The sequence below is a fragment of the Athene noctua genome, chromosome 9, assembly GCF_965140245.1.
Source record: "Athene noctua chromosome 9, bAthNoc1.hap1.1, whole genome shotgun sequence".
In the NCBI taxonomy this organism is placed as follows: Eukaryota; Metazoa; Chordata; class Aves; order Strigiformes; family Strigidae; genus Athene; species Athene noctua.
Window position 1 is genome coordinate 9,902,942 of NC_134045.1, and position 24,760 is coordinate 9,927,701.

General features: G+C 35.2%; 1 protein-coding gene across 3 annotated transcripts in view; it reads right to left on the minus strand.

Moving 5' to 3' along the window:
* The window catches only part of CHD9 (chromodomain helicase DNA binding protein 9), a 96,613-nt gene that overhangs the window by 26,507 nt on the left and 45,346 nt on the right, over positions 1-24,760 (minus strand). For all 3 annotated transcript variants that reach the window (XM_074913621.1, XM_074913620.1, XM_074913623.1), the window contains 14 exons: positions 19,014-19,125; positions 15,408-15,554; positions 14,133-14,201; positions 13,989-14,044; positions 12,565-12,682; positions 11,944-12,030; positions 10,430-10,567; positions 8,136-8,257; positions 6,621-6,864; positions 5,329-5,505; positions 4,319-4,462; positions 3,551-3,806; positions 2,533-2,743; positions 256-451 (listed from right to left, as the gene is read on the minus strand). In XM_074913621.1, coding sequence (XP_074769722.1) covers positions 256-451; positions 2,533-2,743; positions 3,551-3,806; positions 4,319-4,462; positions 5,329-5,505; positions 6,621-6,864; positions 8,136-8,257; positions 10,430-10,567; positions 11,944-12,030; positions 12,565-12,682; positions 13,989-14,044; positions 14,133-14,201; positions 15,408-15,554; positions 19,014-19,125 — 2,077 coding nt within the window. The remainder of the gene's footprint in view (positions 1-255; positions 452-2,532; positions 2,744-3,550; positions 3,807-4,318; positions 4,463-5,328; positions 5,506-6,620; positions 6,865-8,135; positions 8,258-10,429; positions 10,568-11,943; positions 12,031-12,564; positions 12,683-13,988; positions 14,045-14,132; positions 14,202-15,407; positions 15,555-19,013; positions 19,126-24,760) is intronic.

Here is a 24,760-nt window from a genome sequence, read left to right on the forward strand (position 1 = left end):
TGACTTAAGTTTTCCTGTGCTGTACTTTTAAAAAGAGTAATCAGTTTGAACGACAAAATCAGAACGCAGCCAAACCCAGATGACCTCTGCTACCCAAGTAGAAAGCCTTAAAAAAATATTAAACATATGCCTTAAAAAAACCTGAACATTTTAAAATTATGCATGTTCAAAACAGAGATAATATTCAAAGTGACTAAATTCATATCAACCAGGTTTGACTTCTTAGGCCTCACTATTATGCTCAAAGGAATTTACCTGCAGATCATTTTGAGGATTCCAGTCAGAATCAAAAATTATACATGTATCTGCTGCAGTCAAGTTAATGCCCAAACCACCAGCTCTGGTGCACAGAAGGAAGACAAAGCGATCGGAATCTGGTTTGCTGAACCGGTCAATTGCAGCTTGTCTGAGATTCCCTCGTACTCGCCCATCAATTCGTTCATATAAGTATCTGGAAATTGCCACAGGTACACGCACACAAATCATTACAAAATTTTTCATAATTCGAAGGGGGATTAGAACAGATCTCCTGCTTGCATATTTATTCTGTAGAGTGAGTAAGAGTGATAGAAACTAATTTTGATTATCAGTGGATAACATAACCAGGAATCACAACAGTAGTACAAATACACATCAGCAAGTCCAAACACTGAGCAATTTAAAGTAAGAACACCTGAACTTTGTCCATTAAGTACCTGAAAATACATACCAGGAAACGTGTACTACCATGGCACTTAGTCTCATTAAAACACACCATAACCTGAAGTCCCATGTGGACACTTAATAGTTATTCACATGCTATTATGCTTGGATTCCTGCCTAGGGTCAGAGAAGCAGGACAGTGTACGTTTGTATTATATACAGAATTGTCTGAAAATGTTAGGGGTAACCAAGTAATCACCAGAAAGCAGTACTTGGTGAACTGTCATTGGACAAACTGAATATTGATTCTGTCAAGATTAAGAGAAATGGAAGTGAAATTACATGACAGCACCTCTCACAGTTTTTATCAAGGCATCAATGAAACCAGGGCTTCCTAAACTAAAACCAGCAGTAAAACTGTCATTCCTGTTACCTTTGATACTTACAGACTCCTATGAAATTTCTGAAATCAAGTGAAATACTTAAAAAGGGAGCAAGTACTTCTGTACATTGTAAACAGAATAAGATGCTGAATGTGTTTCTACTCATCAAAAAGCCTCAGAACCATCTTTCTTCTAGTGAGCTATAAAACAGCACAGCAGATAATCCACAGGACCACAGGCATTTTGGCAGGCAGCCTTCTCCTACAGACACGAATTCTGTTAAGTATGAAGTCTAACCATGTGTGCACTCTAACATCTCCAGTGAAATGGTGGCACAGAGTAAGTTTCAAGCTTCTACAGGTTTCAGAAGATCCAACCTGTAGGTTTGATGCACTAATGTCGATGTTACATCATTACAGAAATAGGAATATTTTCCATACTGGATTTTAAGTACTACTTAGGAAGTTAAAATTAGTCTATTAAAGTAAAACATATAAACCACTGAGCTCTCAGTTTAGATACAGCTTTATGAAGCAAAAACCAAAAGCACAGAAGTTGTATAAAATCATCAGAAAAAGAGGTATTAGTACAATCTACTAATGATTTTTAATATACATTCTAGTATCCACTGCAGGAAGGCTTGACATTTTTACTTTTTTCTTAAAAAAAAAACCCCAAATTTTTTACTCTATATACTATGTAGTTCACTGACAAATATACACTTCAGAGCAGTATGAACAGTCCAACAAATGGACTATTAGAACAACCAGAACTATGCCTTTTTATACTTTTTCAGGCTGACATAGCAACTATTGATGGTAACCAAGTGTCACGTTAGATTTTATGTGCTGAGACTTTATACACAGTATTTAGTCACATGCTTCAATAAGCTCTTAGTTTCCGTGGAGTCAACAGTATAATCAAAGGGTTCTATTATATGTGACAGCAAAAGCTGGCCTAAGGAGCTGCTTTATGGCTGGCAGTTCAGTTCTGCTGCAAAATTCAAAGCACTAATAAGTTAGGGAAGACAGGAAACACATTTTTATTTTTATATTAATAATGTTGATTACAATTTTGTACTTATATTCTCTGTCAGGAGTAAGGAGCTGCATTACCCCTGTCTGGTCCAAGTTCAACACGATGTAAATAAAGAACACATTCTATGCTTCTTGGGGTTTGGAAGAGTAACACTGAGCTTGAACTTACTTGGTTTCTGACAGGCTATGTATAAACAGTACAGACATACAAGAATGTTTAATAGAAAAAGCAACAAACTGAAGGCAGATGGTTTACTCAACAACCTCTCTTTAGTTGTTCTCTGAAGTTTTTAATTTGTTAGTGAATAAATGATAAACCCTCACAGAACACAGAAAGTTAACAGAGTGATTAGCAAAAAAAAATTTATTCCTATTTTTGGTATGCTGTAATGATTAATCCTGCACTAATATTCAAAGATATGTCCACTGAGAGCAATATACTACAGAGGACAGAGTATGCAGTATCTTACCTTTTATGTATAAGGTAATCCTCCAAAATATCAAGGCAGCGCACCATTTGTGAGAAGATAAGGACCTTGTGGCCTCCTGCTTTCATTTTTGGAAGAAGTTTATCAATAAGAACCAATTTACCAGCAGACTGGATCATTGCTTGCAGATGGAAGTCAGGAGCACTTGGGCTATACGTTTCTTTAAACTCTCCAAGTATCTTCTCTTCAGCACCTATCAAATAATGTATTTCTTAGGTGTATCTACAAAAATATCTCCATGTATGTACAAGACTAAGTTATCACAATCAATGCTTGTACTCTAAATATCCCCATTCACCACTACTGGAGACAGAACAAAGTTCTGGATGGATCTAAAGTCTAGCAAGATCATCTAGTCCTATGCTCTTTGAAAACAAGTTTTAAGTTTTTAAGCAGAACACCACAGAAAAAACACCTAGAATGAGGTAACCCTCCCCGCCCCAAACTGCAAAAACAAAAATACAACTTGTTGTCAAGTGTTGTGTGAAATGCCAATCAAAAAAACCCACAAGTCCTTTTGTATCTGTGGTATTTTAACATGGAACATGAGTCCAAAAGCAGTATTCTGAAGACCTTTTATTTAGACCCACTATGACTGAAAACAGCAAAAACTTTAAGGGCTTTAAGTGTATTTTCTTGCAAGCAAGAGAAAAGTAATGAAGACTGACACAAACTATATCACTTGTAAAAAGTGTTAATTTTTCAAGTTAGCTCTAGAAGTTCTTCATACTGCTTTTAAAGAGATCTAATACTTCCATGAGATAATTGCTTCTGAATGTTCTGTGAAATCCTACAAAACAACAAGTTCACATTTCAGGCCTCAAATACACAACTGCCTCACAACTTTGCCTTACGTCTATCAAAAAAATGCTTACACCTAATCCAATCCTTGCAAAAATCTGATTAAAATGTCAAAGAACAACAACAAAAGTTCTTACATATTTTCAAAAAAAGTACAAAAGTAGTGAAAAAAATAAATTAGTCTTTATGATGTATTTACCTTTGATGAGATAAGGGTGATTACAACACTTTCTGAGTTCCATCATAGTGTTAACCAGATTGGGTACATTTGCTTGCCCTGCTCCTTTGGATAAGAAAGCAAAATTTTTCTCCAAAATTGCTCGATAATACTTCTTCTGAATATTAGTTAGTTCTACTTCAATTATAGTTTCCTCCTTAGGAGCCAGCTTTTTTTCTACATCTTCCTTTAATCGTCTGAGCATCATGGGTTTCAGGATAGCTTGTAGTTTCTGAACCTAAATGAAACACAGTAGTTTGTTGGAACATGAGAAAGTAATATCAATTACAAATTTTTGAACTCACATCACTAATTTTTTTTTTCCTAGACTTATATAAAATATTTGCCAGATAGGATGTAGCCTTACTTTTGACCCCAAATTATGGAAGAAATTTTTCACGTGCTCCAAAACAAAAAAAGAGCAACTTTTGGCACTTGTCTGCAAAGACTCTGCCTACAAAGCCAGAAAACTTCAAGTTATATTATTTTCACCATTTACTTGCCAAATTTACAAAATTGATCAAAAAAAGTAAAAAATAATTCTTTAACATAAAATATCATACTTTTAGTCATTTCTACTGTCTACATCGTTTAAAGAAATTGCATGACAAAGGAACTCATAGGTGACATGTGAAGAGTTGAAGGGGAGGGTGGGGAGCAGTAACAGTTACTATTCAAAACAAAAGTTTTTCCTTCAAGAAAGTTGGTCTTACACCGAAGCTCAAAATGAATTTATTCAACATGCAATACCTGTTCCTCTGTTTTAAGGTCTCCAAATTCTTGCATGAATGTAGATTCAGCAGGAAAACGTAATGGTTCAAGGAAATGAAGGAGGCTAAATAATTCTTCTACTGTATTCTGCAGTGGGGTACCAGTTAACAGGACTTTATGCTCCTGTAGAAAGAAATAAAAAAACCTCACATGACCTCATGTGCACACGTTTGCAAAAATTTTTCTGTTAAGTCTGAATGTCATAACCTGAAAATGCCAGTTCTGTGTGCCATTAAGTACCCAGCTAATATAAACAGATTTATAAAAGAACAAGTACTTTCTACTAGCTTTTCTTTAAATTCTCTTCCTACATTTGTAATGAAGAAATGACTGAACAGTTCAACTTCGGCCTGTAATATTCAGACACATAAAATCCTCTCATAGTGTGGAAAATATACACTATGCATGTATCAGCAAATACGATGACTTCTGAGAGCATGTAGCAACAAGTGTCTCAAAGTAATAATGAAGTCAAAAACCCAGTGCAAAACCAGTCATAGTGCATCCTGTAGAAATGCACCAAAAGCCTCAAGATTCACAGTATATCTGCTTTCTAAAATCTTGCGTTACATCAAATAAAATCTTAACTTTGGGACAATATTTTTTTTCTAAATTCTACTTGCTTGTTTTTCTGGTTAAATAACTTGTTTAAAATACTTTCGCAGGTTTTTAAACATTAATTACTGTACAAAAACTATTATTATAAGAAAAATTTTAAATGAAATCTTAGCCATAATCAAAACAAACTATAGAATAGCAGCACTGGAAATAGATTCAGCTTATTTAGAACTTGCTAGATTTTATTTAATGAAAAACATATGAGCATCAGCTATCAAAAATACACACATTTGAAGAGAGCATCAGGAATCAGTAACTCCTGAAAAAAACTACTCAAGAGGGGTTTTTTAGCAGGTATAACAAATCTCTGATTTATTATCTTACTGTTCTTAACTAGGATCAAATTCAGAAAGCTAAATATAGTTACTCACAAGGTTCATTAATTTTAATCCTTCCAAGAGTTTGCAATTTTTGTTCTTCAGTCTGTGAGCTTCATCAATAATAACACATCGCCATTCAATTGCATTTAACTCTGGACACCCACCAAGAATCATTTCAAAAGTTGTGATAATGGCTTGGAATCTGTAGGTACCTCGAACAATACGTCCCTAGGAAATCATCAACATACAAAATTCGTTACATTAGCTAGTATCTACTCAATTTCAGTATTTTGTTGCTGAAATTTTATCAAGAGTCAGACATCAGATTACACATTATAAATTGTTTTGCCACCCTATACACATTTATTACATCTCTGTAGCTCTGTAATTAATAGTAATGAGTAATTATCCATATCCACAAATCCAATATTGTCTAAACCAACAGTAAAAGTTAACCACTTTTAAATTACAGATATAACCACCTCATAAAAACTGTTTCAAAAGATGCATGTAGATCACATTTTTAAGCCTGGGAAAATCTGAAAGAATGACAGGAAAAACCCTGCAGTAAGTCAATCAAAATGTAGGGCAGCAATACATTTAGCACAGTAAGTAATAAAAAAATCACCCTGAGAACTAAAGGAACCCTTTATATCCGGCTTACTCTACTTGACTGGTCTGACAAAAAGAATATGCAAGGCCTTCAATAAGGCAGTATACAATAACTCACTAGAGAAACATGATGTCATTTTAGTATTTAGCATTACTTCAGAAAAAGTTTTCAGCCTTACCAATTTTATAGACATACCACAATAGTTTAAAAAAAAATTTGATGCAGAATACGTAGAAAAGGAAAAAAAATCCCTTTCAAAATACTCAGATTTCAAAGCTTTTGCACATCATTTAAAGTATTTCAGACAGAAAAGCAAACTGTACACAGACAAAACTAGTTTACACTTGGAAAAGGAAATCAATAGCTACAGAAAGGTAATATAGAGCTTAATCAGCTGTATTTTTGTTCTCACTGCTCTTCAAATTCAGGACCCAACTGCAACCATCTGTGTAGACTTTAATCTCCATGAGTATCAGTGTCACTGCTATTCAATTGCAAAATTATTCAGTGTACTGAAACAGCCCTACATCTTGCTGCAACCACTTTCACAGAATTTACTCAGTAAGCATATGTAAAGATTCTGGTATGTTAAAAGCTTAAAAAACACATAATGGGATGCAAAATGACTTTCACTAAGACACATGTACAGACAATGTAAAGTATACTTTTTATTACTACTACCTGGAACAGGTTTGGGGCAAGTTACTGCATACAAGTGACATTACAATACCTGGGAGTCCCTGAAGTACATCTCATACTGCTGAATCATCTGCCTGCTGATCATACTTCCATGATACACCACAACATTAAGGTCAGTCCATGTGCGAAATTCTCTTTCCCAGTTTGTAATAGTGGAAAGTGGAGCTATGATCAGAAAAGGCCCTCTTATTCCAGCCAGGAGTATTTCATAGAGGAATGTAATCGACTGAATGGTTTTGCCAAGACCCATTTCATCCGCTAAAATGCAATTTCGCCTGAAAGAAAAATGTATTTATTTGTTATTAGCATCAACAAAAGTACACACACTAACACTGTTACTCAAATGCACAACTTATGAAAACCAAAGCTCAAGTCTACCAGTTTAAAACAGTCAAAATTGTGGCAGTGTATAAGATGCTTGCAAATGTTCCCTGGTTATGGTGAAAAATGAACTCAGTACACAAAACCACAAGCTTTCAATCATGTTTAGCACTGGAAAAAACTGAGAATGGAATGTTCCATGAGCCTCTCCTAGAAAAATATTCCAGAATTATTATTTTGGGACTACATCTGCCCTAATTAAAGGAATTCAAATCAATCAGATTTCCTACATTACACTCACCTTGACAAAACAGCTAGAAATTAATGAAAATTCCCTAGAAGTCTCAGATGGAAAGTATCCCAGTTACACTCACACAAAAAGGAGCGCATTATAGCCTCACTGACAAATTTCCCCTCATTTCCAAAACTGAGACAAATGCATAGAACCGAATTATGACATGGTGTACCACTAGGTGCTCACCCTCAGCCACACATACCAGCCCTTTGTTCTGTCTGCACAGATGCTCACACAGCTGTGTCATGCTTCACTGAGAATTAAACCAAAATTTTCTTTTGCAGATCATGAATGTATCCTATGGTAAAATGGTGTGCTTGCTGACATAATCTCTATAAAGGACAGGCAACTTATATTGGAAATAAAGCAAGCAGGAAGATTAATGAATAGAAATCCAACACAGATACAGAGAAAATACATCATTCTGGAAAAAATCTGGACAGTGGATATACTCCCATTAATACATCACAGCCTTAATGGGTAAAAGTTAGCTTTAGCTTCCAATGCAGAAAATAATTATTTACTAGCTTTATTTGTGAAAAGAGGTAGCTTTATTTGAAATGGATGCTAATTCTAGAAATCATTTTCAAAGACACAAGTGTTTCCCAGTTGTTCCAAAAATTCTGAAAGCTTGTACTTTCGTGTAAGTTGCTTTTTGTTTTAATTTCCTCATAGCCATTGAAAATTTATTTTCGGTCAGGTTAGTTTTATTCTTTTAAGATTTGGCGTTTGTTATTATAAAATATATAATAATAAATATTTTAAATGTATATAAACCAAGATAAAAACAAGGAAAATAAATGTTTTTCCAGTTACACCCTTTAAGCTATAAGCAGAGATGAATTTAGTTAAAACAGTGTTCAACTCCACTAGCAGTGATTCACTCCATATGGTTTGAAATTTACATTAAAAAACATTCCATGCATATACCTATTGTACCAGTTGAACAGGAGCCAGTTAAGTCCCTCCAGTTGATATTCCCTGAGCTGATTGCCATTTTTATATTCCCTGGACTGTTCTATCTTCTTCCAGGAGTTCGGAGGTGGTCGGTCCTTTAAAGGAAAGATTAATACATGTGCAAGTTGGTACACACTTTATTTTTCCAAAACATTTTAACCCACTATTTCCTGAGTGTTAGAATGTAATTATTCATCCATAAAACTGGGAAGGTGTCACTGTTAACATTACACACTAATTAATAGTCTGTGGAAACCTGAAATTAGTATTTATTTGTCTATACAGATTAATATTTTAAAAATTAATTTAAGACTATACTACAGTAATATCAAGCAACTGATTTCTAAAACTAAGCATATAAATAGCTTGACACTAGTAATTTGAAATACTAATTCATTTATACAAGAAACTTCAAGAATATATGAAGTTTCACTTTGGAAGCTTTAAGAACAGCTGCTCAGAGCCAAGTGAGCATTTGGGACTACCAAAATCCCTGAAGTCTAACTCTGGATGCTGATGCTATCTCTCCTCAAGTGGTCTGGGGAATCTACACTGAGTTCCTGTGATCTTGCCCTTTCCTTTCAGCACTGTCCTGGTCATTGCTGATCACTAGATCTCACAGTTTGCCAACTCAGGAAGCCAACACCAGGAATACAAAAAGGTAGACTTGTGAGTGGTCGAGTTCCCTGAATCGATTTCACCATGGGATCAGATAAAAGACAGTATCAGCATATGCAGGATCATGATACAAAGGACGTAACAAAACAGACTGTAACAGTATCAAGGTGTATCATCTTAATGTCCCTAGCAAGCTACAGAAAAGCTGAGAGCCTATGTATAAACACACACACACCCACACACACACACACACACGTTCCCAAGCCTGGAGACTTGGCAGGCTGGCCATTAGCTTAGGAGGCAACTTAGTAGAGAAATCACAAAGTTTCTTGCTGCTATGAAGCAGGATTCCAGCAGAAACCATTCTCTTCAGATAGCTTCTGCATCCCAGCATGAACAAATTCACACATTCAAGCAAAATATTTTTAGTAAGAGCTTTTCTGATCAGCTGTACTTCCCACCCCCTCTACATTTCTCAGTATTTACAAAAGCTTGCATTCACTCTAGACTCACGTGGCCTTATCTGGCAGCTCTGAATTTTAGATTTGAATTTTATATCTCTTTATTGCCAACGTCAGCATCACCTGACACCAGGTCCCCGAGCAGCAGTGGCTGTCCCTCCCCAGCAGCTGTGGCTTCCTCCCCTCACCCACAAGCAACCATCTGTCCACTCCCCCACACCAGGAGCAGCCACACTCCTGCTCGCAAGGCTGCAGTCAGTAAACTTTCTTGTACTTGCTGGAGCCTGGAACAAAAATACTTGTTGCTGATGCTAAGATGACTGTCAGTTGTACAGCTGTGCTTTAACCATATTCTCTTAAAGCCAAATACGGTAACAGAGAGGTATAAAAGCCCTTCTTCCCACATGCCAAAATGACAAGATTTAAAATAAATACTAGAAAAAGGAACTAAAAATAATATGAAGACGTTACTCGTGATTACCGTCATTATCTGTAGATGAAAAAAAACATTAAAATAAAATCCAAAGCCCACAAATTAAAACAGTGTGCACATTCAGTTACATAAGTTAGAACAAGCATTCTACTACAGCATGCAGGACACATGTCTTATTCTGACAATGACATACAGGACTTTAAATAGAACTATTTTGTTTTCTCCTGCTCTATGAGACAGAAGACAGGTAATTTACAGATAAAACACATTTGCTTTTTACACATATTTTTCCTCCTTTCAGCTAGCCCTTCATGACAAGAAGAAAAATAAAAGCAGGAAGTAATTAGGGAATCTGTTTGACAGATCTCATTTGCAAATTTCCCGGTGTTGAGATACGAGACTTAATTCTGTCCTCTCTAAAAGGATATTTACATTTTATTCTGTTTTCTCCTCATCTTAATGATGTTTAGATTCTGTGATAGCCAGTTTCAATGTGTTGCTCTTCACTCAGATGTTCAGAGAGTTACAGCACTTCGTATTTTTCCCCAAACAAAACCTTTTTTTTAACAGAGTAACAAATCAGATGAAAGTATTTATCTATTCCTACCTGAAAATATTATTCTTCTTAGGTAACAAGGCACACAGATCCTTTACACAGAATGCCAATAAACCTTATGTTTTAACACAAAAATCTAAAGTTGGAAAAACTAAATCCAATTTCACAAGACAGACACGTAAATTAAGTATAATTTTACCAATCTCCTTGAGTCAGGCCTGGAAGCTTGCAATTGTTCAAATTCTTCTATTTTTGCTTGATCTACATCTTCTTTCAGCTCCCACGTACTGTCTTCATATGGCAATGAACACCATTTTACTAAATAGTAAATAACAGGCTGCAGAAGAAAATTCTGAATGTTATCAGCTTTTATTTTAGTATACAGACTGTTAATATGCCTTACTATCTGAGTAGCTAGCTTACATGAGAGCTGGAAACAAAAGCACAGTTCTGGTATTTTTTTTAAATGTTTGGTGTAGATTCTTGTTAGCAACTTACTTAACCTTAGCTTCTCGTACTCTGCCACTTGTAGACCCCAGAAGTACTTTTCAAGTCCCACTTATCCACAAGTAAATCTTAGTTTTAGGAAAGATAAATTACTACATTTGTGATGTTTGTAGAAATGGGGCAGAGGGCAGAATTAACTACAGAAGTCAACTAGTGAACTGTTACACAGAATGTTTCCTCTGCTTTCCAAATCAGGCTAAAATAAATAAGCCTAAAAGAGAGGTTTTTCTCACTGAAAGAGAAAGCTTTACAGCCTGGCATCCAAGCTTAGATCCCAGTATGGGCAACATGCATAAAAATTCAGGAAAAGTATCAAAAGATGCAACCACAGCAGATTATTTTATTTAAATTCAGTAAATATGTATTTAAAAATCAAGTAAAAAATCATTTTTCAAGAAGTTTTGGGGAAAAAAAAAAAGTCTTATGACAACAACACATTTTTTTTCTAAAAGTGTAATTATGACAAATCTGCTGCATACAAAGAAAAGTAATTTTAACCCTCAACCCTGCTTCAGGGAGATTAATGCAGAAATCACTGGGTAAAAATCTGCTCATTTTGCTATCTTGAAGAACAGAGGAAGTATCATAGCTATTCAAATAGCCTTAATCAACAACTTTGTCAGTATTTGCTCTCTGCTTGACTCAGAATTGTGGCAATTTATTTGCTTGATTTGCTTTTCTATTTTCTAATCTCATGTTTTTGTTCTGTAATAGCTTTCCAGAAAAGCTACTTTAAGTTGGAAATAGTTTTGATAAATACAGAGGGAAAGGTCCACTGCTGGCTATCAAAACACCTCTCAATCACTTGCCAAAAGCGTAGGGACAGAGTTAGACAGGGAGAGAGAACGACCACTGCCCTGCGTTCTCGTGTTTCTTTCAGCAGTGACTCCCTGTCACTATCAGAGAGACAGGACAGTACTCGGGATTGGCCTTTTGTCAGAACTCACAAGCCAATTCAAACCTCACATTTATGTCAGTAACGACCTAAGCTTTGTCTACTGTGACCTATTAATCTTAATAAAAATATAAGCCATTGAATTCCAGTTTTTATTTCTAAATACATGACTAGCACAAGAAATGACAAGATCGTCACGTCTCATTAAAAATATTATTGAAGATTAAAACCATTAACATGTTACTCTGAAGCCTGCTAAAATTATCAAACGCTACTTGGAGGTGTAACTTCTTGACTTAAGATGCATTTACCTCACCAGTGTCCTTATCTTCACAAAGAGATACTTCTAATACCCGATCTACTTCAACATAGTCAGGATTAAAAGGTTCTTCTTCCATCTGCAATGCAAGATTAATAAAATCAGTAGAGAGGCAAAAAAGTGCTGCTATATGCTAAGACTTGGTCTCATTGTACACAAAATGAATTTGGCAGTTAAAAGCTATTGAGGCCTGCCCCCCTACACCCGACCCCACCCATTTTTTGGGGACAGTGTGGGACAGACAGGCTGGCACTCAAGAAGGATCTGGTATCAGAATAGAAAAATGCTGTCATTTAGGAATGAAGTGCTGTCTTGGAAAAGTCATAATGGTAGAGAAACTAGTCATACCAACACAATCTTTACCTCCCTACCACTTTTAAGTAGTGACCCAAACAATCCCAATTTTAGACCACACAAGTCAGGTTAGTTCAGTGACTCCAGAAGACTTGCTCTTAAACATTACATTAACCAACAAACCCCGGCTGCAACCAAAAACCCAACCCTAATGGCTCATTTTTACTTCTCAACATTCAGCTGTTGTATTTAAAAAGCAAACTATCAATCCAAATTTTACAAGGAAAAAAGCTTATTTAACTGTATATTTCATACTCACATCTGCAAAAAAGTGAGCTCTTTGTGCTTGCCTTAGTTTGAATCGTTTTATTTTCTGCTGGATTCTTTTATCCTTTAAAAGCTGTTGTTCTGTGGCCCACTCGCAGTGGAGATAAGAGCTAAAATTGCAGAGATTAACATATTAGTGAAAGCAAAAGCTTACTATCTATTTTTAATATACAGTGAAAATAACATTTTATAAACCAGAGTTTCACTCAAAAAAGAGCATTTTATCATTTAAGACAGAATTAACTGTAAAGATCAAGATTTATTCCTCCAAATAATCATCTTACAGCATCTAGTTAAGGCACTGGTTTTGGGCTAGGATCTACAGAACTCACAACGGATCACAAATTTCTTTCATGTGTCCCAAGAGAAGAAACAGGCATACCCTTCACAGGTACTACTGAACTATAGAGCTGAGCCCATTAAAAGATCAGTGAGAGGAGCACCAGAGCCATGGCAAAAAGGAACATGTTATCAGATTGGGCTGGGAGAGAAGCATGAAACACCAGAGTCAAAGGAAGATGGAATCATGAGCATCAGTACCTACACCATCTAAGTGCAAGTGAGCCTTTCTGAAGTTAGATTGGTTTGACAGAAGTACATATATTTCTTCTCCACACTCCCTTTTCAGTGTATTTTCATCACTTTTTAAGCTTTCTAAAGACATACTAGAAATAAAGAAGACCTATTGCTGGGTATTACTCGTTCCTGGATAAAAAGACAGACTTTACCCTTTCAGAAAACAAGAGCTAAACGGTCTCTGGAAGTATATGAATCCAGAGCCTCAAAAAACCTGCATTTATTAGCAAGAATCTAATGAAATTACTCACTTATGTAAAATTAAAAATGTGCTTGCACTTTCAGCATCAAAAACTGAGTAGTGACAGGAAAATACATATGAAATTTAAAATAAGAAAACATGGGAAAAGTTCTTTTTCTTCTTCATTCTTTTTTGTTTTCCTTCTGATATAAAGTGATTTCTATCACTACAAATTTTTTTCTTTTTAAAACAGTAAGGCCAACTCCAACATCACTGTCTCCTAAATGTATGATACTAAATTAATTTATGTTCACAAAAGTAACTCTGATTTAAATTCATTAAATTGAAATTAGCCTCAGGCATGTAATCCCCTGCTGAATTTAAGAAATTGATATTCTTAAAAAATTCTGTTCTTGTAGCAATAATGCCTGACAACTTACTGGTTAATGCTAGTTTCACAATACTGATAATTTTAAAATTATTACTAACAATATAATGCAGATTCTTCGCAATTTTAAGATAAAATTTGTAAAGAAAAATCACAAAAGATGACAAAATATGGCTAAAAGTAATCTTCAAACAATACAAAATTTTAGTACATGAACACAGTACTTGTAATTTCAATCAACACCTCCAATGAAACAACTTTTAATACTTACTAGTTCTTGTATTTTACAAAAAACTCTTCTGTTTCTACTGTCATCCCAGCAGATATCTAGGAAAGGAAATATAGGGGAAATGTAAAGTGACAAATACAAAAGCCTTTTTCAAATAAGCAACTTTATCCCATGACAATCACTTACTTCTTTCTTTATTACCCTGGAGGATAAGATCTTGTCTACAATTGCTGCATCTTCTTCACTTGGATTTTCCTATAAATGCAGGAAAAAAATTAATCGTAAATGCCCTCTCTACAAATTACCCGGCTTAAAACCTTCAAACACAAATGGCTTGTTAAAAAAAATAAAAATAAAAATAAATCAACAATAAAGGCAAATTTGACCCCTACGAGTAGCATTCTCTTTAACAGTTTGGGAGTAAAATTTAAAATCTAGGTCTATATCCAGAGGGGAATACATGCAAAAGTACTGTAAGGCTGGCACTTCCAAAGAGCATCAGATGCAATGCTCACCTGCCACACTTACAGTGCAAGCAATGGTGTTTCTGATGCCTTCCAGACACAGACTCACCATGAGTGCCCCGCTGCTCTGAGGCAGTGGACATAGCTATAATTTAGTTACACAGAGATGGAGAAACGAGGACTCTGGCAGACAGGTTAAAAACAAAACAAAACAAAACCAGTATGTGTCAAACTCAGTTTAACAGACTGAGCACAGATAACAAACATGCTGTGGAATTGGGCAGACAAGGCTATGCCTGGGAATTCCAGCAGGGCTAAGGTCTGACACAGACATGGGATTACTTAGCTCTGCCAAGACTGAAGCTGTGGTTCCAGAGATAAAGACACAATCTTTAAAAGTTGCTTCCAATAATAAGTTACTTTCCCTCTCATCTGATTTGTTCCCAATCATACTATCTTCCCCCTTCCCTTACAGCTTTGGCATTCCCCCAACCATCTCATTAACACTTTTTTCCTGTTTCTTTCCTGCCACTTTATTTACTTAGAAGGGCTCAATAGTAAGTTTGAGTACGAGAGCTAGCACAAGTTAAACAAGAAAGTGTAAACACAAAGGGGGGGAAAAAAGGGAGTTGTATCCTTTTTAAAAATCTCAGTAAGCAAATATCCCATAGGCTCAATTAATTTTATACTTCTGAAAGCCATGACAATATTAGCCCACAACTTTTTCATATGCCTATGCAGCATAACTCACTACTTGAGGTACATCTATCCTTAGTCTTATCCTTAACTTCAGTTAAGTCAATGAATGATTACAACAGAAAATAAAAAATATTAGTAAGCCATTTCTTCCAGTTTTCAAGATCTTAGAAAAATGTCACATTAAACAAAAGATGGCTTAGTAATAATAATGTATTCCTTCCAAGTTATGAGCTTTATTCACTAAACTACTTGAGACAAATGAAAGTTCCCACTAGAGACCAAGCCAGTTTTTACTTACCACAAATAATTGTAAAGGCTGTTCAGCAGGTAAAGGGGCAGAATTCTTTTTGATTTTCACAGAAACTTTAGCTTCTTCTTCTGATTGTTTTCCTTCTCCTTCCTCAGCATATTTTTTCCTTTTAACTTGACGATTTGATCTTCTCTTCTGCATGCAAGAGAAGAAAAATAGAGGTTTTGCCAAAATCTTCCTCTAACACAAACTGCAAGTTTTAGGAGTCTAAGCAATACTTTAGCTGTATCTAAAACCAAAGGCCAACATTTGATAGAAAACATGAAGAATGTGAATCTCAGAGGGACAGAAGCAGCCATGTACTGTTTTCGATCTTTTTTTTTTTTTTTTTCTGTGTCATATAAATATTTGATACTTCCATTTTTAGAGTTCAAAAGCCAAGTGTAACAACATTTTCAGGGTATGGGAACAAAGAGGATATACAACAGATCTCCCATAAGCATCAGTATTTTCAATAGTAATTTCATAATGCAGTGTAACAGCAGTGTGTTACTGTCCCATTCAAGAATCTGAGTGAAAGATACAAAAGATGCTGAAGTGTCTTTAGTAAATAACAGTACTACACAAAAAATTACGAAGACTTTTATTAGATCATATTGGTCAGACTGCTGATGAAGTCCGACTTGATGGCTAAAGTTTGTTGCTTGGTTAATATATTTATTTTCTCCTCTACCTTGATCAAGCTTGTTTAACAGCAGTATTTGGCTTACTTTGCTGTTTATCTCTCTAACCTTCCACTCTTGTTTCTGTAAGAATCTGACGACAAGTTCCAGTTGGAGAAATAACATTCACTCTAAGAAAATACTTCCCTCTGACTCACTAAGGTTCAAATACTTAAGATTATTAGGATATTGCATATGCTTTCCACCTGTCAGTACCAATACGTGAGACACTGCATATTTAACTGTAAGATTAATTTGTAAATCCACTGGATAAATAATGATAGCAGAATCAAACTAGTCAGCTAACATTTGAAAACACTGCAATCTGGCTTTAGAGCTGACCATCACAAAACTAAAATCAGCAAAGTAAACAGTCTTTATAAAACAAATTAATTATATTTAGCTACATAACAAAGCATATTTTTGTTTATGAAAAGCCATCGCTAGCTGCAATACACTGTAGTAATCAGTTGGGAGAAGAACAAAATAAAAAAAAAAAAAAACAAACAAATCCTGTGGTCATATTGGCTTCTGCTGAGCAGATATTAAGTAACAGTAAGATTGCAGCATTTCTTCCTGACTGTTAAATTCAGCCCTTGGTCTGGTTGGTATCTAGTAAAAGACCTAACAACTACATTCCAAGTATTTTAGTAAGGTAGAGTAGCAACACTGTATGTACAGTGTAAATCAAAGAATGGGCATCACCATTCTTCTGGAGAAGCTGAGACGGTGCATATATGAAACCATTCAATCATCTTTCCACAATAACATAGCCAGCTTAGCTATTATTCAATAAAAAAATGAGTGTGTGCGGGGTGGTGTGTTAACACAAAAAGCAACTTCAGATATTAAACAGACACAATGTGACATAAAATGTCACATTATAGTTAAATCAATAATAGTTTGCTGACAGAAGCAGAATTTTTTTGTAAAGAACACCAGCTAGTAGGAGCAATGCAAAATGATGTATGAATTAGGAAAAGAAGGATTAAGAACCAGGTTCAGGTTTTACTCATTAAATATTATGTTGAATTTTTCCAAACCTAATGAGGTGTTTTTTCAAATTTTTCAAAACCTAATGGCATTTTCAATCCTTCTGACTATGTCTTTCCTTAAAAAGTACAAAGTGATTAATGAAACATCAACAGACTTATGTTCTCCAACATATTAATATATAACTTGAGTTGTTTGAAAACAAACGGTATTTCCCTGAGCTGCGAAGTGTGGTCATAAACAAATGTTCTTAGGCGCAAAGGAAAGTAGTATCACACATTTTTCCAAGAAATAAAGCAATATATTTAAGGACTACACTTACTGGGAAACTAAGCATACAAAATGAATGAGAGGAAAGAAAAGACTTTAAATTGCCCCCCAGAGCTCAGAAATAACTATTTGCAACAGGAAAGGTCACAAAAATGTTCAAAAACTAAAGAGAGAATGAATTAATCAAGTAAAGTAACTTATGTCTTTCTTGTTATGCTTCTCCCAAACTCCTCTGAACACAGACAGAGCAGTGCTGTGACATTCTGCAGAGTAATTTTTTTTATCCCATGTCACTCCTTATCTCTACCCTCTGCTCCCTTCACACCAGGATCATGCGATTTGATGATACTTGCTGTCTCCACACTAGAACTTAAAATGACCCTTGTTGTGCTAAAAAACAAATATGAAAAAGAAAAAAGCATGAGAAAAAAAGAAGTTATCTTCAGTCTTCTGCATTATATTTGTTGGCCTACAAATTTACACTATTCTGATTACAGAACACTGTTAACAAGGCAGAGTACTTCAGAACCACCAAACCTGCTTTCACCTTCTTCAGTGCACTACATGGACTTTCTATACCATGACAAATTTCCTGAGAAATAAATAATTTCAGGTTCCCTTCCAGGTAATTTTTACCTAAGACAAACTATCACTTAATAAAAAGTAATTCTGGGAAATGGCTTCTCATCCTTCCCCCCCACCCCACCCCCAGCATTACTATCTGTGAAATACTAAAGGTCACCTCAGTAGCTCATAATTGTTTTCTGACATTACCATCAAATAATGCAATTAATTTTTACTCAACACCACCTTATTTTGGATACTGATTTCATCTCTGTGGATGAAATTGCCACAGGATAAAAACCTGTGCACTTCTAGCATATAACCTTACTTTTAGTGGAGTTTGTCCTAAAGCAAGAAAGCTTTAATTCTGTTACTAATATATGTATAAATTGGATATAATCTCTTACAAACAGTTCGTACTTCTTTGTGCATAAGTTTTGCAAATAATTAGCTATGCTACTATTATACCAGGGCAATCTCTGAAAAAATTGCAGGAAGAAAGTTGCAACGGATATTCCTCAGGGAATGACTCCACCACTTTAATTCTTGATCTGGCACTTCCTTCAGAGGTGTTCCACAAGCAACTAGAGCCTATCAGCGTATTGACCATTGCTCTCTTCAGATTCAACACTGCAAGAAACCAAATCTTTCAGTTTCTACAGAAACAGAGCTCAGAAAAAAACAGTGAAGTTTGAAACAAGCCTTTTACATGTTCTCAAAGAGCCAGTTTCACTGATAAACGTTCCTTCTTCTATTAGGCAATCTCTGCATTTTCCCCACTAAGTCAGCCAAAGTAAAGATCAGGTCTAACTGCCAGCTCAACAGATGAGTACTTAACAGTCCCAAATCTATGGACTTCTGTACTGAAATGTAACAGATACAGAAGGGCATTGACGTCCCATTACAGAAAGGGGACTCTGTAGGATTTTCTGTTTGTCAACTGGGAAAAGTAGCTGATAATGTAACGTTCTACCTATGAGAGAGAGACAGCAGTGAGAGAGTAACTGTGTCAGGAGGAGTGTAACTTTTTGGAGAGATGGGGAAAAAAGACCTGTAGAAATAGCAACACATACAAATTTAAGAGGGAAAAATTCTGACAACTTACCTGTGAGTCTTCATCTTTCAGTGGCCTCTGTGGAGTCTGCTTAGCATCAGACAATTCATCTGAAGATTCATTTTTTCTTTTCTGCTTCTTACCCAGTGTGATGATTAGCTTTCTGTTAGGAAAGAAATCCCAACATCTAAGTGAGTGTCATATACTAGCCTACTTAACTTCAAGATTAAAAATACCACCACATCCACTAGCAATGCCCGTATTCTTATTAATATAAAACTCAGGAAGCACCACTGCCTGAAAAATGAAAAATATGTCTCAAAACAAAAAGCTACAGCTTTACAGTAGACAGTATTTCCTACTACTGTTACTGAGCTTCTCTACAGGCAAGCAGTTACCTTACTATTATTGTGAACTCCTCTGTATCATACATATTTTAAATCTATAAATGAGTAAAAGATGCAAAATCCAACATTTAAAACTGACAACAGTAAACTACACAAACTTAGCATAAATACCATCTGCAGATGACAACAGTAAATAATTTATCACAAACAATTCATCATTGCTAAATATATCTTCTCTTATTCTTACTTTAAAAAATTAGCTACAGACAACAATCTAAAATCATTCAAAGCTGTCTGATGTGTAAAACTTGTATGTTTAAAGAAGTCATTCAGTGGTAAAAAAAAAAGAGGGGAATCGCATGAATTTTTTGCCCTTTAAGAAAAGAAAAACTAAAAAAGCTCTATTCAAAACCCAGTAGTTTTATCTGTAAGAAATCTTAGAACCCCTCAAATTATGTTAAGAATCAAGATTGTGCTGAATAAGCTAGTTAAATTCCAGTGAAAAAGCACCAATTACTTCTTTGTTCAGATTTAAAGGTTATGCTGTAAATCATGATACCAATTAATCTGATTTGTTTTTAACTAAAGGGTGTCAAAATATTTTTTTTTTCATATTTGAAATGTGCCAAATACTCCTCCTTAAATATGTTTTCAGTGGCATAATCGTAGAATGATGACAAACTATCCAATAAAATCACCGATAAAAAGCTGTCCTAAAATATATATTTATACAGTATCTAAACATCAGATCTGTGTAACAGAAAATGAGATAACTGTTCCAGATACAGGCCTCTTCTGCCATTTTACAGAACAAATGTAACAGAAGACTTCAACCTTCATACACAGTAGACGTTATTTTACACCGAAGTAGCATCAAATATACTGGCCACCTGAAAAACCACTGATGAGAAGGTAGTGGTTGAAACACTGGTATCTTATTTATTTCTCTTTACAAGTGTCCAAATAAGAGAACTATCACAGTTACTATGTCCAAACTAATAACAATCCACACAGAAAATGAAAATACCGAATTACCAAAACACTACAGAAAGTTAAAGCAACATGGCTTGGATGAAATTATAAGCATATTTTAAAAAGCAATTAACATTTTCATTTATTTTCAATATTTAACCACTAGGCACATTCAGTTAAAAGGTTAAAAAAAAACTATAAAGAGACATTTTCCACTCCCATATTTTTTACTTCTAGTATGAAGTGAATGGCACTGGCAAACGGATGTTAAAATGAAGCTGCAGGATGCATAATCACAGATCTGCTTGTTCAAAAGTAAATTCTGGTCCTCAAGCCCTTGCTTTTCATTAGGTGTTCTCAGTTTAATTATGAGTCAGAAAACATGTTTCATAATTGCAGGAAATAATTTCAACAATGAATACACTGGTTTTCCTACCATCTTCAAGATTAGTTTGGGATTTTTTGTCCCTCGGTATTCAACTTCTGATTAGGATTTTTTTTTTTTTTTAAGACTTAGATTCACAAATATTTGTCCAATATGACTCCTCCCAGTGATGGACCTGGATAAACTACTTTTAAATTCTATGAAACAAAGTGTTACATTAGCACTTGTCAGCTAATATGTCATATTATCTAATATAATCCACAGTGATGCAGACAAGGCACACTGTGATTGAACTTCTGAGCTTGTTGTTAAATGGAATTATAGATGCTAAAATTTAACATGGATTTAAAGGAAAATTTCATAAAGCTATGAGTGAAAATTTCTTGGAAGACCTGTAAATTCATGAAACAGTATCTATCCCATGAGATTCCTAGTTTACATCTTTAGGGTTTGGGAAAAATATTAACAAGTATCATAAATGTCCTGCTCTTAAATTCTTCCCATTGCCTCTGATTCTGACCATTGCTGGAGAAAGGATACTACTAGGCTCTCAACTGGGTATGCACTCTCCCAAACTTTGTCCATATCTTAAGTGCAACAAGCTGTGCTGTTCTGTACCCTGTCCCCTGCTACCTTTTCATTGAAATAACTGGACATATAGCATATTCAATCCAGTAAACTCACATGATGTAATTTGTAAATTATTATTTTCTGACCAGTAAATAAGCTCCCAAGTCTTCTCTTTGATTTGGAGCAAAAGCATTAAAGGCTTGATGTACGAATGGCATGTACAGATGACTGTGAATGGGATACACATTTTGATTTTTAAACGAACAAGACTACCAGCAACAAAGAAAAAGGATAACTAAATGTTCTTTTATGAAGTAAGTGTTGAGATCTAAGTCAAGCGGGAAGGGGTCTCTGGAGGACACCTGGTCCCTACTCAAACCCAACTTCAGAGTTACTTCATGCTGCTCAGTCCAGTCATGCTCTGCTTATATCCAAGGCTGACACCTCCCTGGGCAACCTATTTCTAATTTTCATGCTCTTTTGTGAAATGGTATGTTAAAATGCTTCATAAATGAACACTGTTAGGTATTAGTATACATCTGTATTTGTGAAACCATAGTTCATCCTCATTTCATGCACTACTGCCTAGTATTTTAGGCTCAGGTTCCTTCTGGGTTCAAGAAGCACAATATTAGGGAAGGCCATGACTATTTTACTGTGGTATCCATTGAATAGCAGAGGATTTTAAGGACCTTCTGGTTTAGAACATGGGCTTACTTTTTGATTAGACTGCTCTAGCTACATCTTTCCTTGCACATTTTTCCCTCTCCTCCTCCCTAGCTGTTGTACCCCCCCTTGGGTTCACTTCTTGCTCTGCCGATATATTTCCACTTCTCTGGCAGGTTTTGTGTCTTATCTTGATCTTGTATTCCCTAACCCCAGTAATTCTCTTCACAAGCATCTCCCTGAAATTTTCTTAACATCTTCTCTACATGTTGCAGATCAGAGTGTTTCCTCCTCTATATAGATATGGTGCCAATGAGAGGAATAAATGCAGTTTCCCTTCTTTCTGATCCAGTGCCCAGAACTACAATGCTCCTTGCTATCAAAAGTTGCTGAACGACAGTATGGTGCTGAAGTCACTCATTTCTATTAGTAAAAATGCAATCTGCTCATATTTTGGCCAAAAATTTCTAAAAAAACCTGCTATGTGAAAACAACGATTTTCAGAAGCTTGTAAACTGGATCAATTCTGTGAAAATTTTTCATTGAGAGAACAGGTTCTCTTGCCAGTTACAAATTTCTGCATGAAAGCATAAAGATCCTTGGCTAAAATCCCTTTTTCTACCCCGAAACAAACTGTTCTGAAAAGAAACTATCTAGTCTGTTTCTATGAAAAGGAAATAGCACACTGTAGACAGAGAATAAATAATATCACTAGACTTCATTCCAATTTCACTTTCTCCTGTATCTTTAAATTTAAAATTTATCTTATTACAAAACATCCAGAAATACTTTAACAATTAGACAAGTGTAGTTACTTTAACATAGACTTCCTTCTACTGTAACTACAAACTAAAGATGTTGAGAAATCAATGGAAAAGTTTATAAATAAGCCATCTCATGAGCTATTACTACTTCCAAACCTTAGCACAAGCCTCCTAACATGGTTTAGATCCACAAAACTAAAAGAACTAAACTATCAGCAAGACCACCAGCAACTACTATTTGAAGAGCATTGCAACTTCTTTCTTATAAATTAAGAACCACTAAGAATCTGGTTCATTCCCCTTCTGTTTGATAGCAGAGAATGTGACAGAAGAGGTGTCAGCACTCTGAACAGCTTTAAAATTATAAAAAACAGTGTTCCAAGCCTTCCAAATAGAGAACATGAGGAAGTATCAAAGAGGAAGTAAAAGAAAAATAGCAAGTATGTTATTAGGCACATAAGTAACAGTAAGTATTGCTGGCCTTCAATGCATGCCTTTAATACAGCATGTTACTTCCATTTTCTCAAACAGAAACACCAAGTAACTAATTATTATTGTCCAAAGCCACCTCCCAAATATTTTGATTTGTAGTAAAAGCACTTTGTCATATTACTATCAATAAAACTTCTATGTTATCAACAGTATTAATATTTATCACTAAAAACTTAGCTAACAATCTTATCTATTAGCAAAATACAAAGCAGCTATGTCCTTGACAAGACAGCGTATCCTCTTGGAATGAGAGTTACATTTGTGGGAGAAACAGTTGCTCATATCCTTTTAGCATGTATTTAATAAATAATACTAACACACCATTAGCCACTGTCCCCTTCTCCAGTTATATTTCAAATTAGTAACTTCTGGATTGTGCACAGATTTTAAACATGCTCCTGTAGCCTTACTGGAACCAAAAGCCATTTCAAGCTCATACAACATTGGAATAATAATGCAAGAGAACAAACAACTAAGTGTTCAGTTATTTATTTGAGAAGACCACACTATTTTGCATTCACACATTCTGCAGTAGAAATTTAAGATTATGTCACTTTGACCCAACTTATGCATTGAAACTCGAATCTGGAAGCAGAAAAAACTTCACCAAGGAGTCAGAATTCAGTGCATGCAAAGACATCCCAGAAGGATCATCAAATGTGGAGTTTCTGTGCCATTTCTAATCATGACAGAAGTTGTTTATGATCTAACAGAACTAAAAGATTCAGCAAGCATCTCTTCCCTTTCAGCATAGCTCTATTAGCCAACATTTGCCTGACTTACACGAAACACAACTCACAATGTCTGCTTCCTAGGAAATTCACTTCCAAGTTTTATGCATTAAAACTTAAATGATACAGGATCAGTGTAACAGGCAAATCACTTCCTTTCTACCCCCCGTCCACTCATCTCCTGTTGCTAACTGAGTTTACACAGGTTTCAAACCATCTTAACAGTATCACATTAACAAGTGATCACATGAAGATTTTCTGTCAGGGTCTCGGGTCCTGAAAATGTTCCATCTTGTGAACAGTACACGAGATACCTACTTCAAGGCAACAAAGACATTTACTACTTTGAGTAGTGAACAGGATTACACAGGACTTGCTGGATTCATTACTACATAATGTGAGTGTTAATAAAAAAATTCCACCGTTGTTCTTTTAGCACATGAAACAATACGGCCATTTCTGATAACAGGAAACAGTTTTGAATTTAGGGACTACCACCCTGAATTGAACTTCTGTAAATTGAATTAGAATTTGGGGGATGCATTTAAACTATGCAGTGATAAAAAAAAAAAAAAAAATCCTAAATGTAGTCTACTGATATTGTCCTTTACATCACCAATGCAGAGCTACTGCTATTCATCAGGGCCATGATATTTAATTTTATGTTTGAGTAGGTGGGAATACATTGAGAGCTATAAAACCTAAATGCCAATCTACTTTTTTGAACAACAGAATGTTCACAAATTCATAATTCTTCTATCCTTCATATCAAGTGGTAAGAAGTAGACTTTTTAGTTTAAATATGCATCACCTTAAATGGAAGAAGTAGAATTATAATCAGTTAGAGAAAGCTTATAAATGGAAGCAAGTT